At 39.3% G+C, this 19,304-nt stretch overlaps 1 protein-coding gene across 1 annotated transcript in view; it reads left to right on the forward strand.

The window, feature by feature from the left end:
• The window catches only part of ADSS2 (adenylosuccinate synthase 2), a 1,823,915-nt gene that overhangs the window by 701,175 nt on the left and 1,103,436 nt on the right, over positions 1–19,304 (forward strand). The window contains exon 3 of the mRNA XM_044058193.1: positions 3,199–3,267. Within this exon, the coding sequence (XP_043914128.1) occupies positions 3,199–3,267 (69 nt within the window). The remainder of the gene's footprint in view (positions 1–3,198; positions 3,268–19,304) is intronic.

Consider the following 19,304-nt stretch of genomic DNA (forward strand, 5'->3'; position numbering starts at 1 on the left):
GCTTCCTCACTGACTGAATGTACTACCACATCACAAGGGAGGTTTGATACAGCTGGACATCACTTAAGCACAACTGACGGCTTGGATGATTACATTTTAATGCCTTTTATGCACCTCTTTCATGAGGATGTGCAGCAGGTACTAAAGGATGCATGAAAACATGCTACTAGAAAGTCTTATTTTGGCAAATTGAAGAGATTTTGTAGTTGGTGTCTTGCCAGTCACACAAAAGGGAAGTAGCACATCTGTTTTAAATATTTGTGTGAGCTACTTAAAGATGGCTTGTCACATCCTTCCACCGAGGTACATTTTTCACTCATCTCTGCTTGTCTGCCTGTAGATCCCCTCTTTCTTTTTATGTTTGTGGCCAACAGTTTCTGAAAACAGTGTTGCATATGAGGACCCATTTCAAATTCCTCCTTCTTGGGATCTTGTTTTTCTTCTAGAACAACTGACATTAACTCCCTTTAAATCCGTCAGTAAGACTGATTTGCAGTTCATTAAATGGAAAATTATTTTATTTGTTGCTCTGACATCTTCATAATGAGCATCTTGAGTTACAAGCTCTCATGGTGGGTGAACCCTATCTGGCTTTCCATAGGGACATTATGTACTAATTCTTCATTCATATGTAAAGTTGCTTCTGACCTTTCCTTGAATCAAGCCGTCAATGTCCTAGTTTTCTTCTGTGAGCCAAGAAAGCAAAGGCAAACAGATTCTACATACATTGGATGTGCAGAGGCATCTCAGGTACTATATTGACAGAACAAAGTCCTTTAGGAAGGCTAAACTGATGATTGTTTCCTGTGCTGGGACTAAGAAAGGCTAATCTGTGCCTAAAACAGACTATATCCAGATAGTTGTCCTTTGCTGTTGTTTTTTATTACTCCCAAAATGGTATAACTATTCCAGGCAAACTTAAGGCACACATTCTACCAGGGTCTTTTCCTCGTTGAATCCATCCTGGAAAGGGATGGACTTTAGGAGTTTTTTAGAGGCAGCAACTTTGTCCTCTGTTTATATATTCACAAAGCACTACAAAGTAGATTCCTTCTCTGGGTCTAGAACAAGGTTTGCTAGGACCATTCTCCAGAGATTCTTAGACCCTTATACTTCCTCTTGCCAGGTAGGGTAAGCTTTGGGAATCTACCCATCGGCTACTGCAGCAGCGAGAATGAAGAACATAGTCTAGTTGTATAAGTCCTACTTATCCGTAACAGTAGATGCTCAAAGTTCGGACATATCCTCCTTTGTTACTGTTGTTATTGTTGTTGTTTGGATGATTTTTATGGTGATTATTGATTGTTGGCTTAAGATGAATCTTCTATCCTTTCTCAGCAGTAAAATCCTGAAGATTTACCTCACTCTGGTTGCTGATATACTTTCCTCCAAAAAGGGTGCAGCCTATCAGCAGTCAAAGTGAGTGAGATGGAGGGGAGTTACAGCTTTGGCAAGCTGGCCGAGTGCAATGTGCTTAACAGGGCACTACCCCTAGGCTACTGCAGCAGTGAAGAAATTTAAACATCGACTGTTATGGTTAAGCAGGAATTTCACAACTGTACTTTTTTCTATTTGAATCAGTTCATTAGGCTGAATGGAAGTTTTAACTTGAAAAACAATGTTACTCATTGCTCTGACATTTACAAGAGAGTATCTGAGTTACAAGCTCTTATGGTGAATCAACCTTCTCACTTTTTCATAGGTTGTCTTTGAGAACAAATTCTTTATTTATGTTTAAAATGGTTTCAGAGTTCAGACTGAGCTATTTGTCTCCCTGACTTCTTCTCAGATCCAAAAAATAAAAACAAATAAATAAATAAAGGAAAAAGTATTTTTACTTACTTTGGATGTCCACATGCAACTCCAGTATTTTCTAAAACCTTCAGGAGTTCACATCTACTGTTATTTCCTATGAAGGTAAGAGCAAGTGATATTCAGTATCCAAACAGAACATTTTCAAATGGTTGTCTCATGCTATTATTTTTTGTTACTCTCACCATAGTTAGTCACTTCCAGGCAAGATCAGGATCTATTCTACCAAAGCTTTGGCTTCTTCTGTGGCTTTTTGAAAAGGAAAGGAATGGAAGAAGCATTCTAGAGTCATCAGCTTGGTCCTATGTGCAGACTTTTAGAAAACTTTAGATTATTTTTCTGGGTTCAGAGCAGGTTTTGCTAGGACTACTCTCTAGGGGCGCCTGAAATCTGACAGTTCTTTCTCCTTCCTTCTTTGAGTTCAGGCCCTGACAGCAGTGATCTATTGATGAATATAATACAGTTGTGCAAGTTAGCTTACCATAAGAGTAAATGTTCAGCTAGATAACTGTTTGTTTTGTTTTTGCCAGGATATAGATATTTTTATTTATCATTTTTTTCATAGTATAGACCTAAAAGACAAGGCTGTAGCTTTACTTACTGTTAGGCAAGAAAACTGTGAAGGTTTGGTGCCCTAACCACTGACTTTATATGAATTTCCTTGAGCTATTCAGCTGATAGGGAGCATGGAATGTGCCCTAAACCTTTGGATGCTGTACTGTTGTCATATCCTCGGCAGGCTGTAACCCATATGGCTTAGCCTACTTCAACAGTGATCTATTCAAATATCTGCTATTATGGTAAGTTAACTTACACAGCTGTACTTTATTTGTATGAAATTGCCTGTACTTTATTTGTATGAAATTGCCTAAGAGAGGGTAATACAGATTTAAATATTTTAATGAAAACTATTAGTTAAACGAAAACAGTGAAATTACCTAACGTTCTGCATATTTGGTGTGTTTTTAAATTAATTCTTCTAGATTTGATTGACGGCATGCAGAAACTATGAAAAAGAATTGTTTTTGTAAGGCAGTTTATTGCCATTAAAATAATTATATTCAAAACAGTTGTGGCATTTAGAAACAATAACTCTGGTAAGAGATTATATTTCTGCAGTCGTGACGTGTGTGTGTGTGTGTGTGTGTGTGTGTGTGTGTGTGTGTGTGTGTGTGTGTGTGTGTGTGTGTGTATGTTAACTACCTTTTTCTCAAAGAGTGCTAGAGTTAATATAAAATGCAGATGTTATAAGTACACAAAGCTCTCGTTTGAAGCACTTCTGAGAAAATATTTTACACTTCAATGATATAAAGTTAAATTAGAATGAAAACAAAAAATTGGATCAGGAGCATCTTAAACAAGAAACAATTTCTCTTCAACTTAAAGGCAATGGAGTAGTGATTCATCTGCCCGGTCTGTTTGAAGAAGCAGAAAAGAATGCAAAAAAGGGAAAAGGTAATGTTTTTTTCTTGTACTATTACTGTTTAATCTCGATATTCCTATTCTAGAATGGCTGATTATTCAACATTCTCAGAAAAAATCTTAATGCTCTTAAAATCAAATATAATTATAATTAGATGTACATTTAAACTACTCTCATTTAAAATATAAGTATCTGCTGTCATCTTTTTTGTTATGTTCTTATTTTAGTACAGTAAGTTATTCAAATTTGACTACTGTTTGGAAAATAAAATGTATTTTGATAACATTTTGGTCTGTGCGCGGAGTCAGAATTGAGGTGACAAAGGGAGTTTGTTATGAACCACAGCCTAGATTAATAACAGCTTTTGATCTTTCAGTGTAACAACATTTTAAAACAACCCTATTTTAATTTTTGTAGTTTCCTCTTAAATTATAGTCGAACAGCTCATGCCAACACTCGCTAACTTGATTGACAGGCTTTAGTTTTACAGCCAGACTCCCTATGCATTTTAATGAACAGGGGTAGACTGATTACTTTTGCAGGAGAATTTTGCCAATCATTTTATGGGCACTTAATAAGAGTGGCCAAGGATAATACCTTTGCTGTTCTGTAGTGCGTATGTGAACTTATTCTAATAACTTTCTTGAGCATCCTTATTTTAAGTTCCGTATTTTACACTTATCAGATGTACTGAGTTCAGTTCTTTAAGTACTTATTAAGTTGATTGATTGGTATATCTTTTATAAACTGTCTACAAAATGTGAAAGTGACTAAGGATAATTTGATTATTGGGTCTATATTACAATGTCAAACTTGTAGAAGCTCGAACGTTGTAATATCGAACTCAAAAGTCCTAAATACGAAAATAGCGAAGCCACGGCACACTGATTTTTTTTCCCAGGGAAAAGAAAATCGGTGGGCCATTTTCAAGGCTTTGCTATTTCCTCCACTGTGGTGCGATCTCAGAGTTGATATATTTAAGTAGGGGTGGGGGGAGCCCCCCACTTTAGCTTAAGTTTAAAGTGTAGGGTTTTATTTTCGTTACGGAACAGCGATTATTTTTCCTGGGGAAAAAAATCGCTGTTCTGTGTTTTCATTGTTATTGGGTTTCGTACTTTACGGTTTGATATTACAAAGTTCAAACTCCTGTGAGTTTGACATTGTAATATAGATCCTGATTATTATGTAGGAGGGCTGTGCCAACAATTTTAAGCAATAAAGCATCACTGATATCAGAACTGATATGGAATAGTGTACATGTGATTTGTTAGCTCAAAGAACAATCTTGAGTGTCTTGTGCATTTTATATGTAAATCAGCTATATTATATTTAAATTCAGGAAGTATCAAGTGAGTTGCATGACAGTGTGGTCCTCCATAATCTAACTTTTTAAGCTTTTTAAATAGTAGAGACAAGCCATTTAGTACTGTAACAAAATTCTGCTATTCCTTTTCAGATGCACGTAGGTGCAACCACAGATACCAGATTTTTGATCTTATATCCCACCATTACTGCTATCCTTGTTACTGGCTAAAAACTGCTTACCAGATTTAACTGTTCCTATTTCTTTTGCTCTAGAAGAGAGTTATATCCATTTTAAATAGTTCATGTAAACAGAACTACTCTTTTGGAATAAATTTAATTCATACTTGTAGTAGCGCTTCAGATTTGACTGATTGTTTCACTAGCACCTTTATCACAAGTCGTAATACCACCCTTGCAGTGTGGGACTCGCTTTGTTCATCCCTGCTACACTTGTCTTCACTCCGCTCCCTTAACCTACTCTGTTTCCACCCGTGCTGCTTAAACTTTTTTTATACTCACTCAGCTCCACCTCAATCAATACCTACAAATCAATACTTCAAAGTAACCTGTCATACATGCACCCTCTCTGTACCCCACCCTAACTAATAATTAATCCACCCACTTCTGTCCTTCCATCCCTACTCTTTTTGGACCTCATTCACTTGACTCGGTTTGTGAAACAAAGTTCCACATTGTCACAGTCTAGTTCATTCTGCCTCTTCTGAGGAAGGAAAACTGAATGTGCTCAACACACCTTCAGGATGCTTACTACCATATCAAGATAGCGAGGCAATCCAGGAGGTTATCCACTTTTGCCTGGGAGCAAGTCACTTCCTGTTCAGAGCACTGCCCTTAAGTCTTACCACATCCCCCAGGGTGTTCATGAAATGCATGGCAGTGGTGGCAGTGCGTCTAAGGCTGCAAGGCTTCCGTGTATTCCACTAGCTAGATGACTGGCTCCTCACCACACCCTCCAGAGATCAGGTTATCCAGTGCAGGGACTTCTTGCTGCAATTAGTTCAGTACTTGGGGATTACTGTAAACTAAGACAAAAGCCAGCTAACACGTTCACAGAAAATATCATTCATAGGGTGCCACCTGGATAAACATCCCAAATTGCAAAGCTCCCAGACTTGTTAGCTCTCTTGCTGTTTCACATCTGATGTTCTCTCTTCTCCAAATCCCCCAGCAAGGCTAACTCTAAGTCTACTGGGATCAATGGCTGCATCCATTATGCTGGTTCCTCAGGCAAAATCTAATGAGAGTTTTGCTGTAGACCTCACTGGACAATGTCAATGTTGCATCAACCCTTAAAATCCCCCATGTGTCATGCTAATATGTAGGTGTTACATTCTTTGGTGGATGGCCTCCCACTAGTCACATGAGGTCGACTTTCAACTTTTTTACCCCAACAGCCACTGTGACCATGGATGCATCCCTTCTGGGGGTGGGGGGTCATTAAGAAGGGAAGATGGTTCAAGGCATATGGACAATGACAGAGGCCAAGCTTCACATCAGTGTCATGGAGATAAAAGCAGTCCTCCAAGCATTGTTAGCCTTTCAGGACTCCATCCCTAAGAATGTGGTACCCATCCAGGCCTACAACCTGGCAATGGTCTGGTATATCAACAAGCAAGGGGGGACCCGTTCATACCCATTATTCTGGGAAGTCATGAGTGTGTGGCAATATGCTATGTCTTCCCAATACTTTTTAGTGGCAGTGCACATCTTGGGGAGTTCCAGTGTCTTGGCAGACAAACTTAGCAGATCTAATTTTCTGCCTCAAGAGTGGTCCGTGACACAATCATTGTCAAACATGATTTTCAGTCTCCGGGGCCAGCCATGTTATGATGTCCTAGCATCCCACCTGAACACCAAGTGCATCATCTACTTTGCCCTAATCCACTGAGAAGGGCAGTTACCAAGGGATGCTGTAGTCTGCAATTGTCCCTCACATCTCCTTTAAACATTTCCACCCTTTCCATTTATAACCACGTTTTTGCAGAAAGCCATCCAGTGCAAGGCAGCAGTGATTCTCATTGCACCCTTTTGGCCCTCGCAGGTCTGGTTCCTGTTCGTTTAGCCTTATCTGTATCACCCTTCCTGGGTGCTGGTTCCTCTTCAAGACCTTCTCTCTCACACAGCTGGCCAGCCTCATTGAGACTTGAAAGCTCTGAAATGAACCACATGGTTCCTCCAGTTTCAGTGATGGCCATAGATGCCAGGATTTCTGCATCTATTATTCACATTTCATCTTTGTCACAAAAACTGAACATGACAAAGATTTACAAAAGTAAATGGAAAAGCTTTACTATCAAGGCTTCCTATAAAGGCTTAGATCATTTATCAGCACTCTTACCATTGATTCTTGATTTTATGGTGGATTTATTCCTGAAAGGTCCTAGCTTTTCCATATTTAAGGTTCAGTTAGCATCTATATCCAGTTTTCGCTTGGGAGAAAACCACACAGCCATTGCTTCTTTGGAAATCTCTAAAGCTTTCTTAAAGGGATCATTTCCTCTTTGACCCTGTATCAGAGAACTAGATGTTCTTCGTGTTTCACTGTTGCAGTCATAACTGTAGGGTGTTCCTGCCGGCAGGCAGCCCGAGGTTGGCCAGAATTCCAAAGTCTGGGTCCGGCATCGGCTGTACCAGCAAGTACCCTGACGTCAGAATGCAGAGGTATAAAGCTGACAGCCAACAACATCTTCTCCAGTCTTTCTTGCCGTGCGGTGGAAAGCAGCTCGCAAGTCGTTGGTTGGCACATTCAGGACAACATGCTTAGATTGTCTTCGGTCCGAAGTTTTCTACTTCTCTTCTCAAGCTAAGTACCCGTTGAAACTTTTCTTGCTCCTCCGATGTCAGAAAAAGTTAATAATTGTATATCTTGTGGAAAACAAATACCTCATAAAGATTTCCACTCTTACTGTCTACCTTGCTTAGGCCCTGACCACGACGTTTCTTGCTGTCAGTTCTGTGCCAGGTTTAATTCTCGCACTATCAAGCGTAGGTACGATTGGGCCTTGAATTATTTTGGTAGACAATTCAATTATAGGATGTCGTCGGATACTTTACCGACAACCGGAATTCAAAAGAAATGCAAGGACAAGGATAGGCCTCCGAGGTCCAAACAAGATACTTTGCAGCCGGAGCCAGCTTCGGGTTCGGCAGTCATCAGTGAGGCGCTTTTGCAGCCCCTGTCGTCCGCCACTTCGGAACCGATGGCCGACACGGACTCCCATGGGGAGCCTTCTAGGCCTAGTATTTTATCTGCTGCAGGACCTTCGGACTTCGCCCCTTCAGATGGGTCCAGAACCGCTGTGCAGGTACCGGCTTCTGAGGGGGTTTTTAGGCCTTCTCATATCACTATTTCTACAAAGACAAAGGCAAAGTCCAAGACTCCTGTTAAACCAAGGGTTTCCTCTCAAGCTTCCTCGGATACAGCTCCCAAGTCCCAGAAGCAATTACTACGGATGGCTGAAGATTTACTGACAATGATTAGGGGTTCTCACCCTCCTCCAGAAAAAAGGCCTAGACAGGATATTCCTTATGATTCATCTGATCAGGCTTCTGTGTCTTCTGTCTCTTCCTCTGACCAGGATTATTCTTTTCCTCCTTATGAGGATTCTGATGCAGAGGACTCTATTCCCTCTGCTTCTCCCCCTGAAGATTTCTCTTTTGGGGAAACCTTACATGAGATGAGGGAGCATTTTCATTAGGAAGGTCAGGATTATTCTGCTTCCAAGAAGAGACTTGGGAATTTCTCCTTCTCCCTCAACACAGACCTTTGGCTATTCCTCCTGTACTTGATATTGTGGATGATGCTTTTTCTGAAGCTAACCTGAATCCTGATTCCTTGCTGCCTGCTCCTTCTAAGCCTGATAGATTTTACAGAGTCCCTGACTCCCATCAATTCTTATTTAAGAACCCTTCTGCTGATCCTGAAACCATTTCTCAGGGTTCTAGGGCTGCTAAGGCCGCTTCATCTAAAAATCCTATTCCCTCTGAAAAGGATTCTCGTGCCTTGGACAGGTGGGGCAAAAAGGTTTGCACTTCTGCTACTCTTTCTATTAGAGCTTTAAATTGCCAGTTTCACATGTTCAAGTATCAGCAATTTCTTTTGTCTGTTCTAAAGCAAAGGCTCTCTACCTTTCCTGCATGTGCAGAGGACAAGGAATTACAGGATGTATTGCATGCAACTGAACAAGTTAGCAAACATAGTTTACATTGTGGTTTTGATGCCTTGAAAGCTTCTTGCAGGGTCGCAGCCTCTGGTACTGTTATCAGGAGACATGCTTGGCTTCGGGAGCAGAATTTACCTGAGCAGGTTAAGGCTAAACTGTTAGATGCCCCTGTTCAGCATGATGTTTTATTTGGATCCAAGGCTGAGGAGGTTATTAAAAAGATGGAAGAAAAAGCAAAATCTATGCAGACTGTTAAAGATTTTTTACAAGTTCAGCCTCCTAGATTTTCTAGAAATTGGCCCTCCAAAAATTGGTCCTTTCCCACGTCTGACAGGCCTCAAAGGGGAAGATATAGATGCTCCAGAGGTCAGGTGCAGGCTCAGGCCTCTTACAGGTCAAGACAATGGACTGCTTCTTCACCTAGAAGGGGAGAAGACAGACCTCAATCACAAAAGAAGCAGACCCAATGACTCTCTCCGTTGGGCTACAGGTCCTCCTTGCCTGGAAGCCCCTCTCGGAGGAAAACTTTCTCTTTTCTACCAAAATTGGACTCATATTACCCAGGACAAATGGGTTTTAGACGTGATTTTAAGAGGCTACAAATTCCACTTTCATACTCTGCCAAGGTCTTCGGGTTGGCCGGATCTGCCAAAACATCAATGGTCAGAGGCCTTAAATCAAGTGGACGCTTTATTGGCCATGAGAGCCATAGAACCTGTTCCACTTCCAGAGATGGGAAAAGGTTTTTACTCAAGACTATTTCTGGTCCCAAGGAAACAAAACTCATGGAGACCTATTCTGGACCTCTCAGTATTAAATACCTTTCTGGAGATTCCAAAATTCAAGATGCTTACTCTGCAACAACTTCTTCCCATGCTCTCCCAGGATGCTTGGATGGTGACATTGGACTTGAAGGAAGCCTATTTACACATTCCCATCAGACAGGAACGCAGAAAATACTTCAGATTCAAGGCAGGTTTGAGACACTTTCAATTCTCTGTACTGCCCTTTGGCTTATCTACTGCACCCAGAGTCTTTACCAAGTGTCTGGCTCCAGTAGTAGCTTATTGCAGACTCCAAGGGATTCAAATTTACCCCTATCTGGACGTCTGCCTTATTCAGGAGCAAGGATCTTTTACTTCAACATCTGCAGTTTGTTCAGCGTCTTCTCCTACTTCTGGGATTTTCAGTGAACACAAAAAAGTCACATTTGATCCCCTCTCAACAAATGATCTTTTTGGGAGCTCTTCTAAACACAAGCTTACAAAGGGCCTTCCTTACTCCAGAAAAGCAAGTACAGCTGGCATCAATTTTCAAGACCTTGGCTACTTTAACTCAGCTCACTGCAAGGAAATTCCTGCAGACATTGGGCTACATGGCTTCTTGCATCCTGTTGATCCCAAATGCAAGGCTTCATATGAGAAAGCTTCAATGGTACCTAAAGAGTGTATGGTCTCAGCATTACCACAGCCTGGAAACAATGATACCTCTGATTCCCTGCCTCCAAAAAGAGTTCCTCTGGTGGTCCAGGGCTTGTGCTTTAAATGAAGGGAATCCCTTTCGTCTACCTCATCCTGCTCAGATCATAACCTCAGACGCCTCGGATTATGCTCATTACCTAAACAATTGCCAGCAGGGCTATTGGACAAAGAAGCATCTTCCCTGGCACATCAACTTGAAGGAAATGTTGGCAGTCCAAAATGCTCTTCTAGCCTTCCAGAATCTTTTGCAACCAGGCCATCTTCTGATTCGCACAGACAATACCACAGTCATGTGGTATATAAACAAGCAGGAAGGCTCTCACTCATACCCCCTTTGCAGACTAGCCATGAGTTTATGGGACACAGCTCTAAATCTGAATCTGCATCTTCAAGCTCAATTCATTCCAGGAAAACAGAATCTCTTAGACAGCCTAAGCAGAAATCTTTTGGATCCTCACGAATGGATGCTGGACCCCAACTTATTCAGCAGGATTACGGCAGTTTGGGGTTGCCCTCGGATAGATCTGTTTGCATCTCATCTCAATCATCAGCTGCCTCTCTTTTGCACCAGGTCCTTCCACAAAACAGCTTGGAAAGTGGATGCCCTGTCTTTCAGCTGGAGGAATCTTTCGGAATATGCCTTCCCTCCTCTTCCTCTTCTGCCTCGGGTGTTACTGAAAATAAAACAGGACAAACCCAAGATTATCATTTTGATAGCTCCAAATTGGCCTCGGCAGTTTTGGTATCCAACTTTAAGACACCTGTTCTTGGAACCTCCATGGATTCTGCCTCTGTTTCCTTATCTTCTGTCCCAGCATCAGGGTCAGATGCTACACTCTCAAATCAAGACTCTTTGCCTGGCAGCTTGGCTCTACAAGAGCCTTTGATTCCTTCTACTTTTCCCAAACCAGTTTTGGATGTTCTCTTAGAAGCTAGGCGCCCTAGCACTAGAAAATCTTATGCTTCTAAATGGAAAAGATTTTGTATTTGGATGCGGGATCGAGGTTCTGATTCTCTTTTGCCTGACATTTCTTCCATTTTACTTTACCTCTCAGACCTTTTGCTTAAAGGCCTCTCCTTTTCTTCCATTAAAATCCATGCTTCTGCTATCTCGGCTCATTACAACTCTGATCCCCCCATCTTCTCTCACCAGCTGGTGAGACAATTCTTGAGAGGGGCTAAGAATTTAAGACCTCCCAGAACTCCTCCTGTTCCTGCTTGGGATCTTAATTATGTTTTGGAAAAACTAACTTTACCTCCCTTTGAGCCTGCTGCTGCTTCGGATATCAAGTTCTTATCCTGGAAGACAGCTATTTTATTAGCATTGACTTCTGCTAGAAGGGTGTCAGAGTTGCAAGCTCTCATGGCTGTGGGAACCATACCTTATTTTCCACCAAGACAGAGTTGCCTTGAGGACCAATCCTACATTTATGCCTAAGGTGATTTCTAAAGTGGCTTTAAATCAGACTATTCACCTTCCTACTTTCTTTCCAAATCCTCAAAACAAAGGGGAAAGGATTTTACATTCATTGGACGTACACAGACAACTACGGTTTTACCTGGACAGAACTAAAGATTTCAGAAAATCTGATCAGTTGCTTATCTCTTATGCCTCCAGTTCTCTAGGCAAGGCTATTTCTAAACAAACTATTTCCAAATGGATTGCTCATGGGATAAGGTTTTATTACTCTCACTTTGGGAAGCAGATTCCAGGTACTGTTAGAAGTCATTCTACTAGAGCAGATGCCACTTCAGCAGCTTTTCTCAGAGGAGTTCCTACCAAGGACATTTTGGAAGCTGCCACTTGGAGTTCAGTGCATACTTTTTCTAAGCACTATAATCTCCCTTTGTATTCTAAGTCTAGGGCAGGTTTTGCCTCTGCTGTCTTGCAGGGTCTTCTGGCTGCCCCTTCTTCTGCATAACCTCCTCCCTCATCACAGCTTTGGGATTCCACCCTACAGTTATGACTGCAACAGTGAAACACGAAGAACATAGTACAGTTGTGTACACCTACCATAAATGTAGATGTTCGAGTGTCTTCACTGTTGCAGTCGTTGTTTCCCTCCCACCAATCCCCTCTTATTTTTTGCTTGTTTTATCTTCCTCTTCTTTTGTGGTGTATTTGTGTTTCCTTTTTTGGACACCTTTTGGTTACTTTGGGGGACTTCTGACATCTGGGGCAAGAAAGGCTGGAGAAGATGGCGTCGGCTGTCAGCTTTATACCTCTGTGTTCTGACGTCAGGGTACTTGCTGGTACAGCCGACGCTGGACCCAGACTTTGGAATTCTGGCCGACCTTGGGCTGCCTGCCGGCAGGAACACCCTACAGTTATGACTGCAACAGTGAAGACACTCGAACATCTACATTTATGGTAGGTGTACACAACTGTACTTTCCTCCTTGTGATATTACCTTGTTGCTTTAGGCCCTAACTTGGTACTCTTTTGAACCAGCAGCATAAGCAGGACTGAAATTTCTGTTTGAAAAATCTATTTTCCTGGCGGCTGTCACATCAGCAAGGAGAATTTCTGAGTTACAAGACTTATCTTGCAAACCTGCCTGCTTGTTTTTTCATAAGGATAGAATGTCTCTTTGGAGCAATCCAAATTTTCATCCAACAGTGGCTCAGAAGATTCTTCCTGTATTGTACCAAAGAAGACAGCTCAATTTTTTCTTTCCTCCTTCAAAAAAAAAAAAAAAAAAAAAAAAACGAACAAATTGGGACATGGTGCTTCTAAAGTCACATTGTCCAAGCGGCTGTCAGATTATATCCCTTTGTTTAAAAAGAAAATGATTGTTTCCACCACAGAAAACAAGGCCTTATTCATCTACAGTGGTGGCAGCCACCACTGCTTATTTTGCTAGAGTACCAATAGATGAGATTTGTGCTGTGGCTACTTGGTCCACTGTTCACACCTTTGTTTCCCACTACAATCTGGGCATGCAGTCTAGATCCTTTACTTTCTTCAGCACCACCATTCTTCAGAATAGCTTTCCATGAAACCGCTGTGGATTTTTAATAGCTTGGGAATTTGTCCCATCCACTGAATTGGACGGAAAGCACAACATTGGATACTAAAGTTATGTACTTGATATTACAGTAGATCAGTGTTGTCTTCTTCTTTCCAGCTCAACTCTCCCTACCTCTGTCCCTGTTACCTAAATTATCATCTACTGGCTCTCGACTGATCGAATGGGACCTATCCAAGGCCTTGTTATATAATCAGTCTTGAACTGACTTGTCATCCTTCTTGTTATTTGCATGCTGTCCTAAATTTTTTTTTTGCACCTTTTGTGGATAAAGTATTAGGTACAAGTGGACAACCTTGATCTGAGTTATTGTAGAGATGAAAATAAATTATGGGTAGGGGAGGAGCCTAATCCCTGAATCCAAGAGCTTGAATAAGATGATGAGATCAGACCCCATCAGATCCAATAACCCATCTGTTGAGGCAGGCAGTAGAAGACAACAGAGACCTATTGTCATGGTAAGTACATAACTTTTGTTTAAACTACAGACACCAAGCTATCAAGTGGCAATCAGGTCTATCATCCTTTCTTCCACAAAAAAACAACATTCATAAGACAGCAAATGCAAAAACTAAAAGACATTATTTAGTTAGCTTGGATATCGTATCCTTATTTACCGTCATTCCTAATGATGCCGGACTTGAGCTTCTGAGGGAATTTTTAATAACACAACCTAACCCTGATTTCAAATCCATTGACAACATTTGCTGTCTTATGGATGTTGTTTTGAAAAATAATATTTTTATGTTTAACGAAACTTTATATTTACAGTTAACAGGAATAGCTATGGGTACCTCAGTGGCTAACACATACGCTAACCTAGTCCTTTACCAATGGGAACATAAACATCTGTATAGTAATAGGAATCTTTCTACCTATATTAGTTTTTATCAAAGATTTGTTGATGTCTGTTTAATTGTTTGGAATGGTACACTTCATGATCTGGATGTTTTTGTTGACTATTTGAACTCCACAACTGATTATTTGAAATTTAAAATGCAAGTTTCTGAAAATACTATGTGTTACTTAGATGTAAAAATCCAGCTGAATGATGGAATTCTTAATACTTCTGTATATAAGAAGGAAGTTAGCTGTTGTAAATATTTACATTACAGTAGTATGCACACTCCACATATTTTCAAAAGTGTGGTAAAATCACAATTTATTAGGACAAGTAGGCTCAACACAGATGATGATGTATTCAAGTTACAACTGGATGATTTGATAGTCGAATTTACCTCGAGTGGTTATGATGCCCACCTACTTAATAAGTCAAGAATTGATATTTTAGAGGCTAGGAAGACTTATTTGAAACCTATCAGCTTTAATCAAGGGCAGGATATTTCGTTAACTACATCCCAGAAAAATAATAATAGCAATAAAGAGATGACTTCAGTTAGATATATGACCACTTTTAATAGAAGAAGTCAACTGGTTAAACAAATTATCTCAAGAAATTGGATAATTTTATTAGCTTCAGATGAAATGAAAGCTATTGTAGGTGATAAACCATGCTTCTCTTATAGAAATATGAAGACTATCAAAAGCTTATTGTGTTATAAAGATTTTTATAAACCTAAGCCTATGACGTTGGCTATTAAGCATGGAACTTTTCAATGTTTTAACTGTATTGCTTGTGCACAGATGTTTGGTAATGGTAGTGATATTTTCACACACCCTAGCACTGGTCAAGTATTCAATTTTAAAATTTCAGCTACTTGTAACACTTCAGGTGTTATTTATTTGGCTACATGTAAATCCTGCACTTCGTTCTATGTAGGAAAAACTATTCGTAAGCTGAAAGATCGTAATTCAGAAATCAGACGGTGTTGTGAAAATAATGCAGTATATAAGCATATCAATATTCATGGCTCTGAACATTCTTTTAAGTTTAGAGTTATTGATTTTAATTGTCCTAGTGCCAGAGGTGGAGATTTGAATAATCGCCTTGAGACTAAGGAATTTGAATGGATTTTAAGACTAGCTGCTGATTCATATCCAGGAATTAACAGCAAAGTTAGTTTAAAACCAATTTTAACTAGATTACGTAGTATTATTAATTGATTTTTTAAAGTTTTTTTAAAGTTTTATTATGTTGTTTGCACTTTAAGACTTGTTCGTCACATGATTCTTGGCTGCTAATCATGTGACTTCTAGACCTGTATATAAGCTTCTAGTATGCAGACTTGATTGTATTAGTATTGAAGAAGGGTTCTGCCCGAAAGCTTTGCTTTGTTATTAAAGGTGTTTTTTCCTACAAGTTTGTGTTACTTGCTCAGATTCTACATTCACAGAACAAAACAATTCAGAAAAGATGATCAATTGTTCATTTTATTTCTGAAACACAAAGTTGGAGAAGGCAGTAGCAAAGATGACTTTGTCCAGATGGCTGTCAGGTTGTATGTCCTTTGTCTTTCATGAGAAGAATTTAAAACTGAAAACTGAAACTGAAGGCTTATTCAACTAGGGCAGTTTCTACTTCAACAGACTTTAATAGAGGCCTATCCATTGATGACATTTGTGCTACGGCCACTTGGTCTACGGTAAGCACTTTTATGTCTCACTATAAGCTGGATGCTCAATCCAGATCATGTTCTTCCTTTGGTTCCAACGTACTCAGGAATATCCTTTCTTGACACCACCCAGTTTGATAACTTAGGATTATGTCCCATATGTTTGAAATGGATGAAAATAGACAATATTGGATGCAAAAGTTATGTACTTACCATAACGTTAGATTCATGTGGTCTGATTTTCCTCCAATTCAAATTGGCTAGAAGTACCTCTTCACCTCAGCTACTCACAAGCAGTTGAGGCCCACAACCTTTTACATAAACCCAAGAAGTATGACAGCCTAAAAAGTATACTCCAACCCCACACACCTAACTACCCAGAAGCCTATACTCAACAAATAACACCTTACTATCCACTCACAAAGCTCAGCTAGGGAAGCCCCTTATTCCATTCATATCACCAAGTTATGGAACTCACTACTCTAACATTAAGACTCAATAATAACCTGTCTACATTAAAATATTGACTAATAAAAGACTGTCTCAAGGACTCCTGGCTATGCCCTTGCTCCTCACTACGCCAACTCTAACACAAACTACACACCCTCACCACCACCTTCCCACATTTTCTTGCTTCCCAAAACAGTTAAGACTTGGTAATAAACAGTAAAAACTTGTCTATAAATTATATATATATATATATATATATATATATATATATATGGTACTTGCGTATTATCACAGCCAGATTTCACGACATCTTTTACTTTCTTCACTTTTATTTTACTGAAATGGCCCCACTGAAGTGTGATATGGAAGGGCAGACTGGCAGAAAGTCTGCTGGGGATATCAGTGGGGGTTTTAAAAAACTAGTAAGATTTATAATTTTGAGGTGTATGGGTAGCGTCCTTCATAGACATCAAGCATTGAATTCAGTGATCGCAGTGGTTGCGTGTGTGTACGTGTGTTGGGCTGAAAGGAGTGCAGGAGTTAGCGTATGATCTGTGGAATGGATTACAGTTCCTTTTGGTGAAGGACTACTACTTCGGCATTACCTTTTTGATTTTTATTTGGATGTATGACAGTATTATGAAGGTTAGAAACAGGTTTGGTGAACTTAGGTAGCTTCATCATTGAAACAGCTGATAAATAATACAGGTTTGAAAACAGAGATTTCCTACTTAACCGAGTACAGCATGTGGAAGGAACACGTTTGCAGTAGAATGGGACACGCTTAACTGACAGGAGATGCTTCCGGTAAAAGGGGAAACCTGTTTTTGAACCTTATTTTTTGAGCTGTTTCAATGATAAACCTTCCTAAAAGTACAAAAACATTACAGAACACGTCTCTAACCTTCATAACGTTGTAGTGCTACTATATGACCTAAACAGAAGCAACCAGCATTACCGCAAAAAATCTGGTTGAGATAATACGTAAGTACTATATATATATATATATATATATATATATATATATATATATATATATATATATATATATATATATGTATATATACACACTGTTATCCACAACTAACATTGCTATACTGGTGTACTTAATACTCTGTCCCTCTAAAAAGTGCATCACCTTAATGCAACCTGAACAGCTTGTGTAAGTTCTATTTTAATAGTGATATTTATATGTTTGCTCATGCTTGTCCATGCTTATAGCTGTTCCACTACAAATGCTTGTATATAATATGATTCATTTTATCATAATATTGTGACTGTATTGAGTGTATACTTTTATTCATTATATTTTTGTGTAATGTGAACCAATTCTGTGTGCTACCGTGTATCATTTTCTAATACTGCACTGTCATAAATTACACTAATGTGTATGGTTGCACCTTTTCAGATGGCCAAAGCGGGACAATTGTGGTACAAACATCAGATTTTGCAGGCCAAAACATACCCACGGCCAGTACAAGGGACAGAACTTTGCTTTTTTGCCTAAATAAAAGCTTATTCTTGTAGCATTTTAGTTGCTCATTCTGTTTCTTATAACATTTAGGTATTTCAGATACAGAATAACTGTTTTATGCAACTATTACATAAAATATAGGAAATAATTTTGCCCTAATATTTCAGGACAGTTGCCATTTTTACAATTTTTTTGCAGGACACAACTGCCCAAACAGGGACTGTCCCTCGCAAAGTGGGACAGGTGGTAAGCCTACTAATGTGATAATTTACATTGTATTTTGTATTACACTGCACCAGTAAAGCTTTTCTCCACAAGACTTTGCTGAAAAGGAGATGTTTATCATAATCATTGCTCATTGGCAGTTTAGGTGATCAGCCAAGGTAACCCAATACTGGTCAGCTTTCAAATGCTCTGACTCACCTCCCCCTCTCTCCCTGTGACAGCTGATTGGCGGAGTGTATCCTGAGAGGGAAGCCTTTAGCTCTCACAGGAAGTGACTTTTTAGTTCTTTTGCTGACATCCAGAAAAGAAAGTCATCTGACGCTTCACTGGAAACAGTGCTGATTTTTTCTGGCTACTGCTCAGATAAGCCCCATTTGAGGACTCCATTCCACTTATTTTAATATTAGATTCATTCTTGTCTTTCTATGTTATGTTTATTATAAATATATATATATATATATATATATATATATATATATATATATATATGTATATAATAGATTTATTTATTTGTAGTATTTTATTTCTGTCAGTATTTACAGTAATTCCTGTGGGAATTTCTGCTAGTAGCAGTGTTTTTGTTTCTGCCTTTAATAAATGTTTGTTTATACTGTTTGTGAGGAAACTTTCAGTATTTATCTCAGTGCAAGTGTGTATGTCTGCTTTTAGACACTAGTGACCTTTCTATACTATTGTTACTCTGCTTTATTTTCATCTTTGTCTAGGAAAATATTGCAGGACTTTTTTTTAGTATTTATATAATATTTACTATATGTATGACTCTGCTGTATGTGTTTTTGTCTTTGGATTGCAATTTTAACACAGATAAAGTAATTGGAATGTACTGTGAAGATTTTACTCTCAATGACAAGATAATATACTGTAAATTGCTATTAAACATTATTTTTATATCAGTTTAACATGGTTAAAGTATATGGAGCTCCATTTAACACTGGTTTGGTGCATTAGTAGGTTTGGTGTTTCAACTTTGTGTACTTTAAATTCTTTAACACTTTGTCAGTTGTAAAACAATTCTGAACACATTTCATACTGGCATTTTACATTCTGTTAGAACAAAACTGTGTGGCAGACAAAATGAGAAGGACCAAAGCAGACCTTCACAAATGGAAAATGGATCAGGACATCTTCCAAGATTTGATCCATCTGTGGGGAATTCCTCAGGTAAACGTTGTTGCCTCCTCTTTAAACAATCGACTGGCAAAATTCTGTTCAAGAAATTATGTGCAAAAAGGTCTCTTAAGACACATGTAAGACACGTGCCTTTTCTTTTCCTTGGATAAGAATGTTCCTGTATGCATTTCCACCCTTTATACTGATATCCAGGACACTTTTGAAGATTCAGAAGGACTCCACAAAGATCATTGTGGTGACTTTTTTCTGGCCCAGG

Source organism: Protopterus annectens, chromosome 1.part2 (genome assembly GCF_019279795.1).
Source record: "Protopterus annectens isolate FY-2018-M chromosome 1.part2, PAN1.0, whole genome shotgun sequence".
Taxonomy (NCBI): Eukaryota; Metazoa; Chordata; order Ceratodontiformes; family Protopteridae; genus Protopterus; species Protopterus annectens.